General features: G+C 50.7%; 3 protein-coding genes across 4 annotated transcripts in view; 2 read left to right on the top strand and 1 right to left on the bottom strand.

The window, feature by feature from the left end:
- Positions 1-820: 820 nt before the first annotated feature.
- NRBP1 (nuclear receptor binding protein 1) lies at positions 821-11,212 on the top strand. 2 transcript variants are annotated; one of them, XM_033124660.1, is made up of 19 exons: positions 821-965; positions 3,654-3,883; positions 4,066-4,188; positions 4,386-4,487; positions 4,840-4,929; positions 5,071-5,111; positions 5,480-5,574; positions 6,068-6,091; positions 7,066-7,149; positions 7,321-7,379; positions 7,550-7,648; positions 9,099-9,231; positions 9,390-9,495; positions 9,632-9,682; positions 9,777-9,912; positions 10,069-10,122; positions 10,210-10,273; positions 10,526-10,581; positions 10,661-11,212. In XM_033124660.1, the coding sequence occupies exons 2-19, from the start codon at positions 3,674-3,676 to the stop codon at positions 10,763-10,765; spliced, it is 1,632 nt and encodes a 543-aa protein (XP_032980551.1). In that variant the 5' UTR covers positions 821-965; positions 3,654-3,673; the 3' UTR covers positions 10,766-11,212. The 2 variants fall into 2 exon arrangements, with proteins under 2 accessions (XP_032980551.1, XP_032980552.1); XM_033124661.1 differs by lacking the exon at positions 6,068-6,091.
- Positions 11,213-11,263: 51 nt separating this feature from the next.
- KRTCAP3 (keratinocyte associated protein 3) lies at positions 11,264-12,931 on the top strand. The gene is made up of 7 exons (XM_033124662.1): positions 11,264-11,408; positions 11,549-11,733; positions 11,814-11,873; positions 12,044-12,250; positions 12,371-12,508; positions 12,618-12,730; positions 12,831-12,931. The coding sequence occupies exons 1-6, from the start codon at positions 11,381-11,383 to the stop codon at positions 12,723-12,725; spliced, it is 726 nt and encodes a 241-aa protein (XP_032980553.1). The 5' UTR covers positions 11,264-11,380; the 3' UTR covers positions 12,726-12,730; positions 12,831-12,931.
- Positions 12,932-13,012: 81 nt separating this feature from the next.
- IFT172 (intraflagellar transport 172) overlaps positions 13,013-16,848 on the bottom strand; it is a 33,054-nt gene continuing 29,218 nt past the window's right edge. Inside the window, exons 40-48 of the mRNA XM_033124659.1 lie at positions 16,594-16,710; positions 15,902-16,012; positions 15,592-15,711; positions 14,972-15,067; positions 14,697-14,756; positions 14,513-14,611; positions 14,044-14,197; positions 13,340-13,431; positions 13,013-13,141 (exon numbers count right to left, since the gene is read on the bottom strand). Of these exons, the coding sequence (XP_032980550.1) occupies positions 13,052-13,141; positions 13,340-13,431; positions 14,044-14,197; positions 14,513-14,611; positions 14,697-14,756; positions 14,972-15,067; positions 15,592-15,711; positions 15,902-16,012; positions 16,594-16,710 (939 nt within the window). The 3' untranslated portion in view covers positions 13,013-13,051. The remainder of the gene's footprint in view (positions 13,142-13,339; positions 13,432-14,043; positions 14,198-14,512; positions 14,612-14,696; positions 14,757-14,971; positions 15,068-15,591; positions 15,712-15,901; positions 16,013-16,593; positions 16,711-16,848) is intronic.

The raw sequence follows: 16,848 nt of genomic DNA, 5'->3' as shown, positions 1-16,848 counted from the left end.
GTGAAATTTGATAATGACATTCCCAAGTGGTGATGATGGGTTTATCCTCCTCTCTCCATAATACCTGTCTAATGGCAGAGTGAACTTCTATACTTCAGGCTCCGGTGTTTAATTTCCCCAGATCAACAGGCTCACCTGGAATCATCTTTTCTTTCCTCTTCTTTGCAATCTAAATTCTTTCCAAACATCTTTTCAAGTCTTATTTAATGAATCTTACTGTTTTGGATTCTATAGTTGGGTTTCGGTGAATAGCTTAATGCCTCTGATTTAGTTTTCTGCATTTGTCAACTATCATTGAATGATAATTTCAATTTGTTATGAGGATCAAAGAGGTAACATCTGTGAAAACCTCTTGCAAAGTTTTAGCAAATATCAGTGCTATGCAATCACGAAGCGTCAACTATTAATTTTCAGAGTTAATGTATTCGGTGATTTTTTTTTTTAAGCTTTCTGAATTGGTGTCCTACGCAGTCTCGCCCCCAACTAATCAAAGTGGGTGGGTGCTCTTGGATTGCGGCTACGTCTTTCGCTCCTTTTGTCTATTAGTCGGACTAGAACTGTCATGGCGCCTTCAAGAAGAGGGAGAAGGCCTTCCTTTAGCCCAGCAGAACCATTGGGGGCATCTGGAGTGTACGGAAGGGTGGACAGAGAGTTGAGCCCCAGTTGAGACCAGAAATTTCAAAGCCCCAGAGAGGTCTCGGCCGGACAGGCTGAAGAGGACACCCAGTTGAAGACTATCCCTGAGAGCGACCGTCTACCCCTGGGGCACCGCCCACCCCGGCTGCTTTGTCCAATTGCAACCCAACGGCAGTGCGGCACCGCCCATCCGTTGGTTGGGACGCCGCGAGGGCGGGCCCACAGTTCGGTTGCGCTGTGGAGCGCAGCTGTGAGGGAGTCTGTCTTCTCTGCGGCCCCGGAACCCGAGCTGGAGCTGAAGCACAGGCTGCGGGAAGCCGAGTCGGGAGGTGAGCACCGAGGGGAATGAGGGGGAGGGAGGGGGTCTGGCAAGAGAACGGAAGAATAGGCCTCCGCGGCCCGGGACGGTGAGACCCTGGCAGGCGGGTGTCTGGAGGCGGCCCCGCTCACTCGGCGGCCCAGGCCCTGCCCGCCGGAGCCGAGGGGCCATCTCGGCCCCACAGTTCTTGCCCGACCCTCCGCGACCTCCTCCGAGTGGCGGCGACGGCAGCCGGAATTCTGCCAACGCGGGGTGCGAGGCCCTGGCGTTCGTGTCGAACTCCGGCTGGCGAGAGGCGGGGCCGGCGGCGGGGGCGGCGGCCGCGGGCCCAGCGGTCTGCGGAAGCGGAGCGTCGGGGCCGCGCCTGCTCGCGGGGTCGGCGCGCGGACTGCGCGGGGGCGTGGCCTGCGCCCCTGGCGGCGCCGCGGGGCCCGCCTGTGATGAGGTGGCCGGCGCTTGCTCCCCCAGCCGGCCTGACGGGCCCGCGCTCCTGTGCGCACACCGGGCAGGGCGACCTGTTGGAGTGTGAAATTCCTCCCCTGAGCATGCTGAGCATGTGACCGCACAACCCCGTAGGTCTCAGAGGCCCTCTTTGGTTCGCTCCCGGCGAGCGCAGCCGAGAGGCCTGTGGCCTGCGAGCTGTTGCCGAGGAGTTGAAATGCAGAGCGGCTACAGTCCAAAAAATGGAAAGTCTCAGAGACGAACTTTACAGGTGGATCTGAACACACCGTGCATCGCGGGGTGGCTGGAGGCAGCCAGGAGATTCCATTTAGGGACGTAAATGGCCTTTTCCATTTGTGATCTCATTTAAACCTCTGAACGACCCTGGACAAAACTCCCAGTGTTGCAAGGTTTCTTCAGTAGGGGAAGTGCTAGGGGATCTTGGGCATTGCCTTCATTTTGCCGACTGGGGGAAGATTGGGGAGGGAGAGGGCAAGCACATTCCAAGGGCATCTCTATGACTGATGAAAGTTTGGCTTCTCTTGTGACCTACTGTGGATTGTCTGTGCCTGGGTCCAGAAGTTTCCTTAGAGCCCATTGGCTACAGGCTTTCTGTATTAGAATTCTGCTAGTACTTTCTGTTGTAGTCTAGCTGGAAATTTTACTTAGCTGTTTGGATTCAGGATGCGTTCTGTAAATATAGCTGCTCTAGAAAGTAACCCATATGAATGTTGTTACTATTTTCTTAGCTACTTTTCTTTTAGGTGAAGAAGAAAGAAAATGATTTCTAACTCCTTTTCTGGTAGATTACTAAGACGTGCAGATTGTAGCTTTCCTGTCTGGTTGAATAAAATCTAGGATAGTCAAGAACCTAGAAGATAACACAGGGAAAGAATATCTTGCCAGATTTTACCCGTAGTGTTTTGTTGCCCTCTGGTATATACTAGAATGTCATCTAATAAAAAAAATCTCCTGATTTGAGTTGAAAAGTATAGGTTGTGGGCAAAGATGTACAGAAGGAGGCATCTGAAAGTTCTAAAAAGAAACGAGAGTTTTTCAACAGATTAGTGTTGATCAGAGGCTTCTGTATTCTGAACTGACTTGACACTCTAGGATATCATTTTCATACTGGAGAGCACTCTCTTGAGTCCAGCACACACAGGTTCCAACTCCTTCACAGCCTTTGTTTTTAGAGATGTGGAATAACATTTGATGGTTGTCCAGTGACTATTGGAACAAGTTAGTGACATTTAGCTTTTGAGAATTCTTTTTCTTCAAGTAGCCATGTCTCTGAAAAAAATGTTATGTTATATAGTACTTTTTCCTATAAAGGCTGCATCTTGAGTTATTTGTACTTGACAGGAGTATGTAAGATCCAGTGCCCCAGGGGATGGTACCTTTGAGTCATGTGAATGAAATGAAAACTGGAAGTTTCAAGTCTTAGATCTGCCTTCAGTTTGTGGCTCCATGAGTATGAGCATCTTTTTTTACTTTGTTCACTGTGGTATCTCAAGCACTTAGCACAGTGTTTGGCCCACAACAAGTGCTTAATAAATATTTGTTGAATGAGTAAATAAAAAAAAATTGTCATTAAGCAATACCCATTTATCACACTCACATCACAAGGAAGGTGAGGTCATCAGGGATGAAGTCACTAACCACTGCCTGTCACCTGGCCCAAGGGTGGCCTCATCATGGACTGGCAGCCTCTTTCTGTGTGTAGGAGGGATGGGTAGTGAATGCCAAGTTTAGTTCTAGTGGAATAAATCAACTGAGGATTTCAGGGCAATAAATTGGTTGAGATTGCTACAGGGCCAGTCTTTGGACTGGAAGAATGGGTCTGGAGCCATCTGTTCTGAACAGTGCCCTTGTAGCCAAGTTCTTGAGCAAATAGGGATAAGTGAGGATTCAAAGGGAAGGCCATTTGGCTGAGTATTTGCTGAGAAGGAATGGGGCCCCTCATTTTGCTGTTCCTTTGGGTGTTACTAAGGGTGGGTTATAGTGCCATAAATCTCGTGTTTGGATCTCCTTGGTGGGTCGTCTTCAACTAAATAACTTCCCTTCTTTACAATAGGAGAGTAGTTAAATGTTTCAGTGTTCAGACAGGACTAACTCTGATTTTGGATTTAAAGGGAACAAAGGAGGTATATGTTCTATTTTCTTCTTAACTCCAGGTGAGATTTTTAGGATTAAATCTTTATAGATCTGTCTTGACCCTCACTGCCTGTTCCCTTCATCCTTACCCCCATCAATGCAGGCCTGAGTGTTCATTCCAGCATGTCGGAGGGGGAGTCCCAGACAGTACTCAGCAGTGGCTCAGATCCAAAGGTAGAATCCTCATCCTCAGCTCCTGGCCTGACATCAGTGTCACCTCCTGTGACTTCCACGACCTCAGCTGCTTCCCCAGAGGAAGAAGAAGAAAGTGAAGATGAGTCTGAGATCCTGGAAGAGTCACCCTGTGGGCGCTGGCAGAAGAGGCGAGAAGAGGTAAGGTGATGGTAGTGTCACTTTTGGGACAGTGAATTCGAAGAGCTGAGAAGGAGAGGGGCAGATTCTCAAAGGGGCAGATCAAACTTCAGCAGGTCAGCGCAGAAGATGATCATATGGAGTATTAAAGTTGAGGGCTCATGAGGTAACTTTAATTCTCTTTCATTTGCATTTCTTCTCAGGTGAATCAACGGAATGTACCAGGTATTGACAGTGCATATCTGGCCATGGATACAGAAGAGGGCGTAGAGGTTGTGTGGAATGAGGTACAGTTCTCTGAGCGCAAGAACTACAAGCTGCAGGAGGTAGGTAATGGTGAAATGATGCAGCCTGCGTGGTGTTAGAATGCTGGTGTTAGAAAGCATTAGAAAGCATGTTAGAAAGAGGAAGCTGACTGAGGAGAGTACGTTAGGGTCAGCATTTCTGGGGAGGGATGGGGAAGAGCTTTGCAGGATTAAAATGATTTCTAACCCTGTTCTCCCAATGTCTCCCCTGCTCCCAGGAAAAGGTCCGCGCTGTGTTTGATAATCTGATTCAGTTGGAACATCTCAACATTGTTAAGTTTCACAAGTATTGGGCTGACATTAAAGAGAACAAGGCCAGGGTAAGAACATTTTCCTGAGCTTGCTGCGAAGAGACTAGTTACATTTATTGTTCCTTTTACATTCAGAAATTAAAACAAGGTAGTTTTGAAACACAACTGGAATCAGCTGGTTTCAGAGGAGGGCATTGACTGGGCAGAAATGAGTGAACTTTTGTTTCCTCCTTCGCATAGCTCAGTAGTTTTCATTGTCCTATTAAATCTAAGGAAGTGATACTAACAAGAAAAGAAGAGAAACTTAAAAACAAAAACAAAAAACCAAGCTTCCAATTGTAATATGTATCTGCTGTATACGTCCCTGGGTAGGGGGTCATTTCTACTATAAAGGCCTTGTTTGTGTGCTTTGTCTTTTCAGGTCATTTTTATCACAGAATACATGTCATCTGGGAGTCTTAAGCAGTTTCTGAAGAAGACCAAAAAGAACCACAAGACTATGAATGAAAAGGTATGGGGGGAGAGCAAAGTCTTACGCTGGCCTGGGGGTTTACAAAAGAGTACGTTAATTATAAAGCTGATTAGGAAGGGATGGAGGGAACTGTGGAGGGTTGAGGGGATTACTGCTGACCCTGTGATCACTGTGTTCCAGGCTTGGAAGCGCTGGTGCACACAGATCCTCTCTGCCCTGAGGTAAGCGGGGTCTGGTTAGTGTCTTTCCCACCTTTCCTGATTTAGTTCCTCCAAACAGATTTCAGGGCACTACTCTCCTGTTCTTTGCTGCCTCTCCCCACTTTCTTTGAGTCATATACTAGTAAGACTAGGTACCCATGGATCTTTTAAAGGGTCCACCCTATGCCCTAACCACTATACCGCCTCCCACCTCTTTCTCCTAGTGCTTATTCAGCTACTTAACTCAGCAGGCATAATGGAGATGCAGAGAGTGGGGATTAGCTTTGTGTGACCCGCAAGAGACCACCACGCCCTTCCTCCTCTTAACTCTTGGGTCCCCCCGCCCTCAGTTTCCCAGTGGTCCCTCTAACAGCCCAGTGCCCCCACAGCTACCTGCACTCCTGTGACCCCCCCATCATCCATGGGAACCTGACCTGTGACACCATCTTCATCCAGCACAACGGACTCATCAAGATTGGCTCTGGTGAGGGGAGGGAGAGGTTCTGGGCAGGGGAGCCTCGGGAATTTGGGAACGATGGGGGTAAGATGAAAGCAATGGGCAGAGCAGAGCAAAATTCTGAGGTGTGGGCTGGTGATAAGAGAAAGGACCTTTCGAAGGGTGATTCATAGGGAGAGGCCAGTCAATTAGTGGAAAGTGGGTAGGGTCTAATCTTGCACCTTTTTGGAGGGAAAGGGGTGAATACAAAATCTTGATTGGAGCTTGGGAAAGGGCTTGAAGTGGGTGGAAGGTCTAACTTGGGCCTCTGGGGCCGGACCCTACCAAAGGAGGTTCCAGGCTGTGCTGCTGTGAGTGCTTTCATTTGCTGTGTATCTGTGTGCAGTGTCTAACAACATCTGTGGTGCCGTGTCTGTGTGGTGTTTGTGTGGCCATTTGTCTGGGGGCTTGGCTGCTCCATCGCTCACAACTTTTCTCTGTTTTCCTCCCTCCCGCTTACGGGCTGCTCTGTTCCCAACAGTCTTTCATAGGATTTTTGCTAATGGTGAGAGCTCCCTTGCCCCACTTGGGGCTCTGTTTGTGCTCCCTCTGCTCCCCTGTGCTGCTGCCCGGTGCATGCAGTCATGGGAGCTTACCTCCCCCACCTCCCCTGCTTAATTATGCCTGCTTGGCTTCCACCCTGCCAGCCCTCCACCAGCTTGCCCTTCCATAACCTGCTTGTTTCTTGTGGATTCTGCCGGGCTGGCTACTTAACCTCCTGGATTCTTATTCCCCCTCATCATCAGGCTGGTTCCCTAATTCATATTGTGCTCCCAGACTCTCTGTGACTTGTACTCATTGTTTATGATCCGAGTGAGTCCAAGTGGGGCCTGGTCCTGGTTCCTTGTGGCAGGCAATATGGAGGTTGATAAGACGATAGAGCAGGAAGTTAAAATTTTTGGTGGATTAAATGTGAAGTGGATTCAAATGTATTGGTCAGTGTTGAGCTATTTCTGAGTTTGAGTCAGCAGAGGTGGGCAGGAGGAGGCTATTGGATTGTATCCTTCTTATCCTTCTTTATCCAAGTTTCTGAGGTTGTCTATCCCAGATTAGGATGGGCTGCCTTTTATTTGCAGTGTGGATGAAAGAACTTGACCAAAAATTTTCATGTGATCAGGGATTAGATGTACCTGGGTTTGGGGGAAGGTGAACAGGTCACAAGCAAAAGTTTTTCCTTAGCCTATGTTGCTCCTTGACTAGCCCACAGCCCCCAAGGACCTGTTAGTATAGTGTGGAGCCTTTGTCGCTATTGAATTAGGGATCTTAGATGAGAAGCGGTAGACCTGAGAAAGGAAGGTGGGTAGAGGTCATGTTTAGTCTGATGTTCATGTTTAGTCTGAAGTTCGTGACGGGAAAGGGGTAAGTTTGCGCCTGTTGAGGGTTAGAAACTTCAGGAGAGATTTGGCTTTTGGGGGCCTCTCTGGAATGAGACTGCTTTGTTGATGGTGGTCAGATTGTGGGTATCTCCCCTACTCCCAGTGGCTCCTGACACTATCAACAATCATGTGAAGACTTGTCGGGAAGAGCAGAAGAATCTACACTTCTTTGCACCAGAGTATGGAGGTGAGACATCCCAGTATTTCTGTCTCTCCCCATCCCCCACCTTATAACCTGAGGCACAGAGGTAACATGACTGAAACTTCTAGTCCTTCTCTGCTGGCATACAAAAAGTTTTTTAAAGGCATTTCTGCCACCCATCCTCTGATTCACCAAAGCCTTCTCTGTTTTTCCTAGAAGTCACTAATGTGACAACAGCAGTGGACATCTACTCCTTTGGCATGTGTGCACTGGAGGTGAGGAAACCACAAGGGGGAGTCGTGGTGGTGGTGGAAAGGGGTCACCTTAGAAGATGGAAGGGGGAAATGGAGGGAGGACAAGTAAGATACTGGTCTTGAGGGAGTGATTGTGGGAACATTGAGGTTCTTAGGTCTCTACTTTCCTTTTTTATTCCCCCTCACTGCAGATGGCAGTGCTAGAGATTCAGGGCAATGGGGAGTCCTCGTATGTGCCACAGGAAGCCATTAGCAGTGCCATCCAGCTTCTAGAAGACCCATTACAGAGGGTAAGAATCTTCAGTATCACCCCCTCCTTAACAGACTTTGAAATGTCTTCAGTTTTTCTTCCTTTCTACCTACTGGGAATATGCTGTCTCCTAAGGGGAAAAGAACATAAAGCAGAAAGGCCAGGCAAAAGCAGTGAACTTTTCCCCTACGTGATGCCTACCATGTGTTTTGTGCACACACAACGGGGGTTTAAGATGGGTAATATTGGGGTTAAAGGTGGTGTGTTAATTCAGGTATGTCTATGTGAAAGTAAACTAATTTGATGGTTTCCTCAAGTAATTGGTTTACACTCTCATTCATTTTGGTATTTTAAATCAATCAGTTTGAGTTAATCGAATCAAGTCATTTGGGGTTTTATTTTTATATACAGTTGACCCTTGAACAATGCAGGGGTTAGGGTTACCGATCCCCCATGCAGTCTAAAACCCATGTATAACTTGTGACTCCCCAGAAACTTGAGTTGTCCCCTTAGTGTCTATGGGCAGTTGGTTCCATATCCCCTTGTAGGTACCCAAATCTGCACATGATCAAGTTCTCTATATAAAATGGTATAAATCAATGCATACAGTTGGCTCTCCACATCTGGACTCCCAACTGTGGATTGAAAACAGTACAAGTGTTTATTTAAAAAAATCGTAAATGGACCTGACCGTTCCAAGTCATGTTGTTCAAGGGCCAACTGTAGTTTTAGTTAGGGAAAGTTCCCTGAAATAAGCTAAGATTTAAAGGATGTAAGGGTTAAGCGTCAGTAGATAGACTATAGTGAGAAAAGTCAGGACAGAAGGGTCCAAACAGGGATAGTTTGTAACTCATTAGATAAGTGTGAAAAGAAGCAGGAGAGAAAAGAAGGAAGACGAGCGGGAAGTCTTGAGGCCAGTGTGGAATAAGTGTCTAGTTCAGTGTTAGGGTGGGGTGTTCAAGGATATGACTTTGTTGGCCTTCAAGATCGAAAGGAGGAAAGCAGGTTAATTGTCATGGGACCTATGTGAGGTGGAAAAGGGGGTGTTTAGAGGAAGCATGGGGAAATCCAGTGCATTTACTAAATGATTGTAGTGGATAAAGGAAGTTGTGGTCAGATGGTGACCGCAATGGATAAGTTTGGGAAGAGAGAAGGTAAATTTGGTGAGGGTTGGAGAAGGGAGGCAGGCAATGAGTGGACTAATAAAGCAGAAAATAAGGAAACAGACAACACAAGTTTGAATAGTAAGGAAAAGAGAAAACTTGGAGAGCAGAAAAATAATTAAAACCAGAAAGACAGTGAATGATACCTTTCATCTGATACTTATGGTTTTCAAAGTCTTTCTGATACATTTAGCAATTTGTTCCCTCAACCAGTATTGAGCACCTGGTATGTAGAAAGCCTTGTGCTAAGTCCAGTGAGAGTGATAAAGATGAACACAGTAGGGTGCTTGCCAAATGCCTGCTCCACTTCCTTGTTCCCTTTTCTAGGAGTTCATTCAAAAGTGCCTGCAGCCTGAGCCTGCTCGCAGACCAACAGCCAGAGAACTTCTGTTCCACCCAGCACTGTTTGAAGTGCCCTCACTCAAACTCCTTGCTGCCCACTGCATTGTGGGACACCAACGTGAGTCCCCTTGGCCTTCCTAGGAATTTTCTTCCAGTCTGGAAACTTGTACCTATCACTGCACGCTGTCCTTCCTCTTTTACTTCCAGGACCTTTGTGCCTTCTCTGACATTAATCTGTCTAGCTCTCCCTAACTTCCCATCCCATCATGCCCTCAGACATGATCCCAGAGAACGCACTGGAGGAGATCACCAAAAACATGGATACCAGTGCTGTACTGGCTGAAATCCCTGCAGGACCAGGAAGAGAACCAGTTCAGACTTTGTGAGTAACTAACTGAGAGGGTCTGAAAGGGACAGATTGGTCACTGCCATCCTGCAGTTTCTGTCAGCTCTTCATTCTCTGGGAATGGTTGTGCTGTCTTGCTTATTTCCTTCCTTCTACTTTTTTTCTCCTCCAGGTACTCTCAGTCCCCAGCTCTGGAATTGGACAAATTCCTTGAAGATGTCAGGTGAGAGAAGAGTGAGAAGGCTTCCTTGATGAAATGGGGGCGGGTGTCCTAAGGCATCCACAGAGCCCACGTGACCTGTGTGACCTCCCTTTAGGAATGGGATCTACCCCCTGACAGCCTTTGGGCTGCCTCGGCCCCAGCAGCCACAGCAGGAGGAGGTGACATCACCTGTGGTGCCCCCCTCTGTCAAGACTCCAACACCTGAACCAGCTGAGGTGGAGACGCGCAAGGTGGGGCCATGTGGATTTGGATGTGGGTGCGGTCGTGGTGGAAGGGAGAGGACATCTCAGATGAGGCTTTGTTAGAGGAAGAATTTGTTTCTCCACCCTGGCAACCTTGTCACTCACTGGTCCCTACTCTAGTAACCCTCTGTCCCCTCTACTTAGGTGGTGCTGATGCAATGCAACATTGAGTCAGTGGAGGAGGGAGTCAAACACCATGTAAGACTCAGGGCCAGGGCTGCACATGGCTGGGTGGCCAGGGGGTGGGGTAGAGGAGCCTCATTTTCTCATTATCCTATTCTCCAGCTGACGCTTCTACTGAAGCTGGAGGACAAACTGAACCGGCACCTGAGCTGTGACCTGATGCCAAGTGAGTGTCTCCTTTCCCTCAGAGGATGGAGAGTCTGTGAGCCTTATCTGTGAGGGACACATTCAGGGGTGGGGAAGGTGACAGGGCAATAACACACTGACTCATAAAATGGATATAGTAGCCCCTAAAGTGTAAGGGTGGATCTGACGATTTTGCTTGTATCGGTCTTTCCCAGCAAGGCTAACCCGACGGGGGCTCTCTCTGTGCCCCTCACTCCTACCCTGTACTCACCCTCTCCTGTTTCTCTGTCAGATGAGAACATCCCTGAGTTGGCGGCTGAGCTGGTACAGCTGGGCTTCATTAGTGAGGTGAGGTTTCTGCCTTCAGCGGCGCTAGCTGCCTCTGTTCTGCTCTCTAAGTCCGGCTCACCGAGTTCTTCTCCCCCAGGCTGACCAGAGCCGGCTGACTTCTCTGCTAGAGGAGACCCTGAACAAGTTCAATTTTGCCAGGAACAGCACCCTCAATTCAGCCGCTGTCACCGTTTCCTCTTAGAGCTCACTCGGGCCAGGCCCCTCATCTGAGCTGTGGCAGTCCCTAGACTTGCTGCGGCCTTCCTGTCCCTTGCCCCCAGTCAGTATTACCCTGTGAAGCCCCTTCCCTCCTTTATTATTCAGGAGGGCTTTGGGGCTCCCTGGTTCTGAGCATCACCCTCCCCTTCCCCCTCTCTTCCTCCCCTCTGCACTTTGTTTACTTGTTTTGCACAGACGTGGGCCTGGGCCCTCTCAGCAGCCGCCTTCTAGTTGGGGGCTAGTAGCTGATCTGCCGGCTCCTGCCCAGCCTGTGTGGAAAGGAGGCCCACGGGCGCTGGGGGAGCTGAATTCTACAATCCCGCTGGGGCGGACAGGGCGGGAGAGATGGGTGGTGCTGCAGTTGTGGCCCTAGGGGGCCATTCGATTCGCCTCAGTTGCTGCTGTAATAAAAGTCTACTTTTTGCTAAAAGCCTCCTGTGTGTTTGCGCCTTCCCCGCTAGGGGGAGCGGGGGCTTGGAGCCCCGCCCGGGGCGCGGAGGTTGGGCCTTCAGGTAGTGATCGGGCGGAACTGGCCTGCGAGCGAGGGAGGGGCCAGGGCCAGGTAGAGCTGCCCGGCGGCCCTGCGCAGAGGGACGGGATGAGGTCCTGCCGCTTCTGCAGATTCGGTAACTTCCGGCTCGTTGGGTCTCGGTCCCTTGCACCCACCCTGGACGTGTCCTGTGGCCCCTGGTTAGCTTAGGGCAGCCGCGAGGGCTCTCCCGGTTCCTCTCTCGGCTCAGGTCTGCCCCTTCCCCATGCTTCGTAGACGCAGCCCGGGGCCCCTGGCGGCTTATGCGCGTGGGCCTCGCACTGATCCTGGTGGGCCACGTGAACCTCCTCCTGGGGGCCGTGCTGCACGGCACAGTCCTGCGGCACGTAGCTAATCCCCGCGGTGCCGTCACGCCGGAGTACACCACAGCCAATGTCATCTCCGTGGGCTCGGGGCTGCTGGTGAGCGGGGCGGGCGGGGCCGGGTCGTGGGCGGGCGGAGAGCCGAGAGCAGCTGCGGCCTCAGGCTTTGTGTCTTCCAGAGTGTTTCCGTGGGACTTGTGGCCCTCTTGGCATCCAGGAATCTTCTACACCCACGACTGGTGAGGGGGGATTTCCGGCGCTTTAATGAGGGGACCTTGAGTCAGGGAAATGGGGGCTGACACGGCTTCTTCTTTAAGTGGGGAGGAGGAGCCTCAGATAGGGAAGCCGAGGTATCTAGTCCGTGGGAGCGGAGCCGTCCCCAGCTGCTCACCTGCTCTGCCCCTGCCAGCACTGGGCCCTGCTGGTACTCGCTGTGGCCAACCTGCTCCTGTCCACGGCCTGCTCCCTGGGCCTCCTCCTTGCTGTGGCACTCACTGTGGCCAATGGTGGCCGCCTTCTCATTGCCGACTGCCACCCAGGACTGCTGAATCCCTTGCTACCACTGGACGAGGGGCCTGGACACACGGACTGCCCCTTTGACCCCACGAGAATCTATGTAAGTGGGTGCTCAGCTTTTTTGCAGTCCACAAAGCCTTGGTCTGCCCTTCTAATCGCCCCAACTTGCCACTCCTGCCCTGCTCCTACTGGTCCCCCATCCTTCCTCTCCACCTTTTAGGACACAGCCTTGGCTCTCTGGATCCCTTCTTTGCTCATGTCTGCCGCAGAGGCTGTTCTATCTGGTTACTGCTGTGTGGCGGCACTCACTCTCCGTGGGGTTGGGCCCTGCAGGAAGGAAGGGCTACAGGAGGAGCAGGTGAGGAAGACAAACAGGAAGGGTTCGTTCAGTACAGACTGACTGACTGTTGTAAAGATGTTGAACTAGAAAATTCAGGACAGAGTACTAACCCCAGCCTCTCCTGCAGCTGGAGGAACTGACAGAGCTTGAACATCTTAAACATAAAAGGCAGGATAATGAGCAGCTACTAGATCAACATCAAGAAATTCAGGCATCACAGAAAAGTTGGGCTTAGGACAGGTAATGGCCACCAGGGCTGTGGCCTGGGAAAGGGTGGGGGCAGGGAACTGCTCTTAGAACGGGTCTAATCTCTTGCTGTGCTGCTTGCCCTCTGACCCAGGCTCTCCCTTCATCAAGCAGCTCCTGATCCAGAGGCTCAGTCTACGGTTTTCCACTGCCCCCTAGGATGATATAAATGGTTGTAATAAAAGAACTTCTCTTCTACTTGATTCTGATTTTTGGGGAAAGGGCATTGGGCTGGTGCTGGGGGTGACCTTAATGAAATACAGTGGTCTCAGTTACTTACAAGACTTTAATAAGGAAGAGAACTCTTCCTGAGCGTTACTGAAAGGAAAAGCTGGTGCTGGGTAGCCCTCCACACCACTGACTGATGAATTTCAGCACATCCTGGCACACAGGGCTGTGGGAGGTCTGTGAGCAAACAGAACACAGAGGAACGCATCAGTCCTGAGAAAAACATTCCTGCTATAGAGGAAAGCGGCTCCATCTCGGTGCGCGCAGCAGGGTTCAGAAGCTGCAGCTGCCTTCTTGACACTCCCGCCCACCCTCTCGTGGTTTGTTTTCCTCAGTGCTGCTCTCCCTGCCCCACCCCTCAAGTCGCGCTCAAACCTTGATAGCCATGAGGAACTTATTCCAGTTGTCCTTGTTAGCTGCTTTCCCGGGCCGCTTAAATTCAATTTTGTTCCTCAGAATTGGGTAGCCTATGTTGGAAGAAGAAACGGTGAGCTGGGGTTTGAGAGGGAGTAAGGGGAAAACAGTCATTTAGGGGTGAAAAATAGGATGTTCTTGTTTTCTGCATCCTTGACTCAATCAGTAAAATAGTTCCTTGATTCTGCTGTTTCCCCTCCTTTCTACCCACTACAGAAGTGGGGTGCCGTCGGGTTGTGGGGACAGAGCCAGGAGTGCCTTTTCCAGGCTCTCAGCCTCACGTGGAAAGTTGCTGGCTCAGGTAGTAAATGGCCATCAACTGATTGGATGGTCGTCAGCTGTGGCTAGTTGGCCGTCAGCTGTAACCAGTGAGCCATTGGCCACTAATATAACTGCCGTGGCTACGCTAGCAGAAGAATGGGGGCTAGCAAGAAGATGGTGGCTGAGTTGGCGAGAGCGGATTGCAGTTAGGACAGCGGGTTGTGGATCGTGTGGCTCCTGCTTCCTGTGTCTCCAACCCAGCCATCAGCAAGAATATAGTGGTATGACTCCCCTATCTGTGGCTGCGTGGGTGTTCCTTTTTGGCCTCACCATGTCCTGCGCTCTCATGTGGGGAGCGGGACCAGAGACCCCGCAGGCCGCCCTGCATGACACGGGTTCTGTACCTGTAATGAGGCAGGGCAGTGCCCGAACACCAGTGCTCGCCGCCACCAGAGAAGCCTCATAGGCACCACGCTCGTCCCGGGGCAGAACCTGCTCCAGCCGCTGGTCCATGGAGACTGTGAGCACCCAGTCTCGAACCTCTTCTCTCTGAGCCTCCTGGGAAGGGCAGAGGGGGCAGCAGGTTCATGCACAGCAGGCCAGGGCACATGGAGGGTGGTGAGTGGGGGCGTGTTGCTAAGCCATCAATCATACTTTCACCCATAAATGATCCCCCTTGGATTGGGGGTCACAGTTACACCTTAGCTTCCCCTCTACTTCTACTTTTACTGAAGGAACAGTGAGGGCTGAGGCCCTTCTAAAGACGTTGCTGACTGATGCCCGGTACAAAGGGCTGGAGGACCAACCCGAAGTGTTCTCCTCAATGCACTCAACTCTGGTGAGGCCTCCCGTTCTCCAGTCCCGCGGCCTTACCAGTATGTGCTGCTTGGCTGGGAGTGGCACCTCAAAGGGAATGTCTGTATCCTGAAAGTCAGAGTGGTCAAGCGCATCCAGAGTCCCTTCTTCGATTGCCTGTGGCAGAGTGGGCAGCCATGGGATAGGAACAGCTGGTGACATGCAAAAAGTCCCAACCTCTGGGCACAACTCTCCTACTCACATCGGTCAGATCCAAAAAGCGGTTGAGGAAGATGAATGCCATGTTCTCCCAGCCAACTGCCTGCAACAAAGAAAAGTTGCAAGTGGGAGTGAGCTGCTGGGCATGGATGCTGCTTCTCCAGGATGCCGGGGAAAGAATCCAGGAAGATAGAGGAAAACGATATTCTCCGTAACATCAGCCCCACACTCAGCTTTGCTCTACCTGAGCAGATGGGATACCTTCCGAGTTGTGGTTTCCTTATTTCCTCAACCCCACTCTTCTGCGTCCCAGCTTACCTTGGCAGCAGTGCCTGCTTCATAGAAGGCTTTGTCTGCAGGTAGCAGCTGTGTATGACGTAAGAGTGAAACAGAAAGCCTGGCCGCCACAGTTTCCTATGGATTAAAGTCAAAGCATTATGATCCTGGCATAGTGACTGAGCTACCAGACTAATGATCTTATAACTAAGGCAGACACGGAACCAGAAAAGCAACAATCAATATTAAACTGCTCTGGATCTCAAGCAGTTCTGGGTCTTAGGTTTTTTCATCTGCAGGTAGAACTGGGAATAGATTATTTCTAAATTTCCTTCTACTTCTAGAATTCTATCATTCAAGTACATGAGATAATGACACAATTACTATCATGAATAAGCCAAAGGTATGTGTATATTAGAGAGGTGAATACAGAGTCATGCGATTTGAATATTTAAGCATAATGAGGCAGAGCTATGTGGGCACAGAGACCTAAGAAAGTCAAAGGAGTGCAGGCAGAAAACCATCTCAGCAAGGTTAAAGATTTACTTAAACAGAAGCAAAGTTAGGAGAGAAGCTTGAGAATCCAGAACCGGAATTCACTCCACTCCGTACATTTGCAGGTGGCGTCCCTCAGAGTGGGTGGCCTCCCTGCTCCCTCTCACCAGCTGTTTGACGCTCTGGGCTGCAGAGCGAGTGGCATAGTAATGCGCGATGAGCAGCATCGTCTCAAACTCCTCATGGGCTGGAGAGTTTGCCTCACTGGACTTCACCAGGTTTTCACACTGCAGCAGGAAAAGAGCACAGCCCGGCCAGGGGTCAGGAGTAGCAGGGCCACAGAGTGGTCCCCTGATGGCCACCTGCACAGAGCCAGGTACAGTCCATCGGAGGGTAAAGCTTTATGTGCATGAAAGAAGACCCGGAGCCAGGGACGGGCGGAGGAGGCTCCTCCCTGTTGTTGACCCGGCTGCTCACCAGGTTGAAGAGGACGTCCCGAAGATCGGCCCAGCCATGGTACGCCTCAGCACTGTTAGTCCCAGGGCAGCTCACCATGTCCGTGAAGAGCCTTTTGTAGATGTTGAAATTCTGAAGGTAGACGGCAGACAGAGCTGAGTGAGAAGGGGACAACTATGGGAAAAAGTCAGTGCAGATGGGTTCAAAGAAAGTCAAACAGGCTGCAAATGTGTGTGTGTGGGAGGAGCTAGGGGCCAACGATGGAGAAAGCGGATGATTTTTTAGGGCAGAGAAAGAAGAGTAAGAAGATAACTATTTCTTACTCACCGGTGCTTTGACTGGGGCAAATGTGTGAACACGAACACACATGGCGCGGATGGGCTAATCCTCCAGAGCTGTGAGGCTCAGCTAGGAGAGGGGCGTTCACTCACTGGAGGAATTACTAAGGCCCTAGCGGTGTGAGCTGGCTCCATCTCTGACAGACCGTCCCCTGTGTGTTGGCTAAGAGCTGAGGAGGTTGTTGGTGCTGCTTCAAAGGGTAAACCCTCCCAAGAGGTTGTACATTTCAGAAGAGATTTGGGGGGGGGGGTCGCTGGGCATGATGCTGATCAAAGAATCCTTTGAGGAGACAGTCCCTAAGGGGACGGGCGGTTCTCGAGGAGAAGGAAACAACTTCTTTGAGGAAACAGTCATCCCAGGGAGCAAGCGGGTACCTGTGGGTTCGCAGGGGCTCCGTGCTGCACATACAGGGCCAGTGCCTGGGCACAGTCACCCTCTCGGATCAGGTGAGTCGCATACAGAGCCACGTACTTGTGCAGAATCTTGTAGTTCTGTCCAGGGGTGAAGGAAAAGCGGTGGAGGGGGGAGGTTGGGATCAGTGAGACCAGGCAGCGAGGGTGGGTGGTGACTTGAGGCTATGGATTTGAGGCTAAGGGCACATGCAAGCCAGGCCCAACTTGGTCTCTGAC

This window comes from Rhinolophus ferrumequinum, chromosome 13 (assembly GCF_004115265.2).
Source record: "Rhinolophus ferrumequinum isolate MPI-CBG mRhiFer1 chromosome 13, mRhiFer1_v1.p, whole genome shotgun sequence".
In the NCBI taxonomy this organism is placed as follows: Eukaryota; Metazoa; Chordata; class Mammalia; order Chiroptera; family Rhinolophidae; genus Rhinolophus; species Rhinolophus ferrumequinum.
This window is presented reverse-complemented; position numbering and strand designations above follow the sequence as displayed.

Bases quoted from the DNA above. Each gene is read 5' to 3' on its own strand.
- NRBP1 (XM_033124660.1), top strand. From the start codon at position 3,674: ATGTCGGAGGGGGAGTCCCAGACAGTACTCAGCAGTGGCTCAGATCCA. The intron at 7,150-7,320 runs GTGAGACATCCC...TGTTTTTCCTAG, and splicing joins CTTTGCACCAGAGTATGGAG to AAGTCACTAATGTGACAACA. The intron at 9,232-9,389 runs GTGAGTCCCCTT...TCATGCCCTCAG, and splicing joins CTGCATTGTGGGACACCAAC to ACATGATCCCAGAGAACGCA.
- KRTCAP3 (XM_033124662.1), top strand. From the start codon at position 11,381: ATGAGGTCCTGCCGCTTCTGCAGATTCG. The intron at 11,409-11,548 runs GTAACTTCCGGC...CATGCTTCGTAG, and splicing joins CTGCCGCTTCTGCAGATTCG to ACGCAGCCCGGGGCCCCTGG. The intron at 11,734-11,813 runs GTGAGCGGGGCG...TGTGTCTTCCAG, and splicing joins CCGTGGGCTCGGGGCTGCTG to AGTGTTTCCGTGGGACTTGT.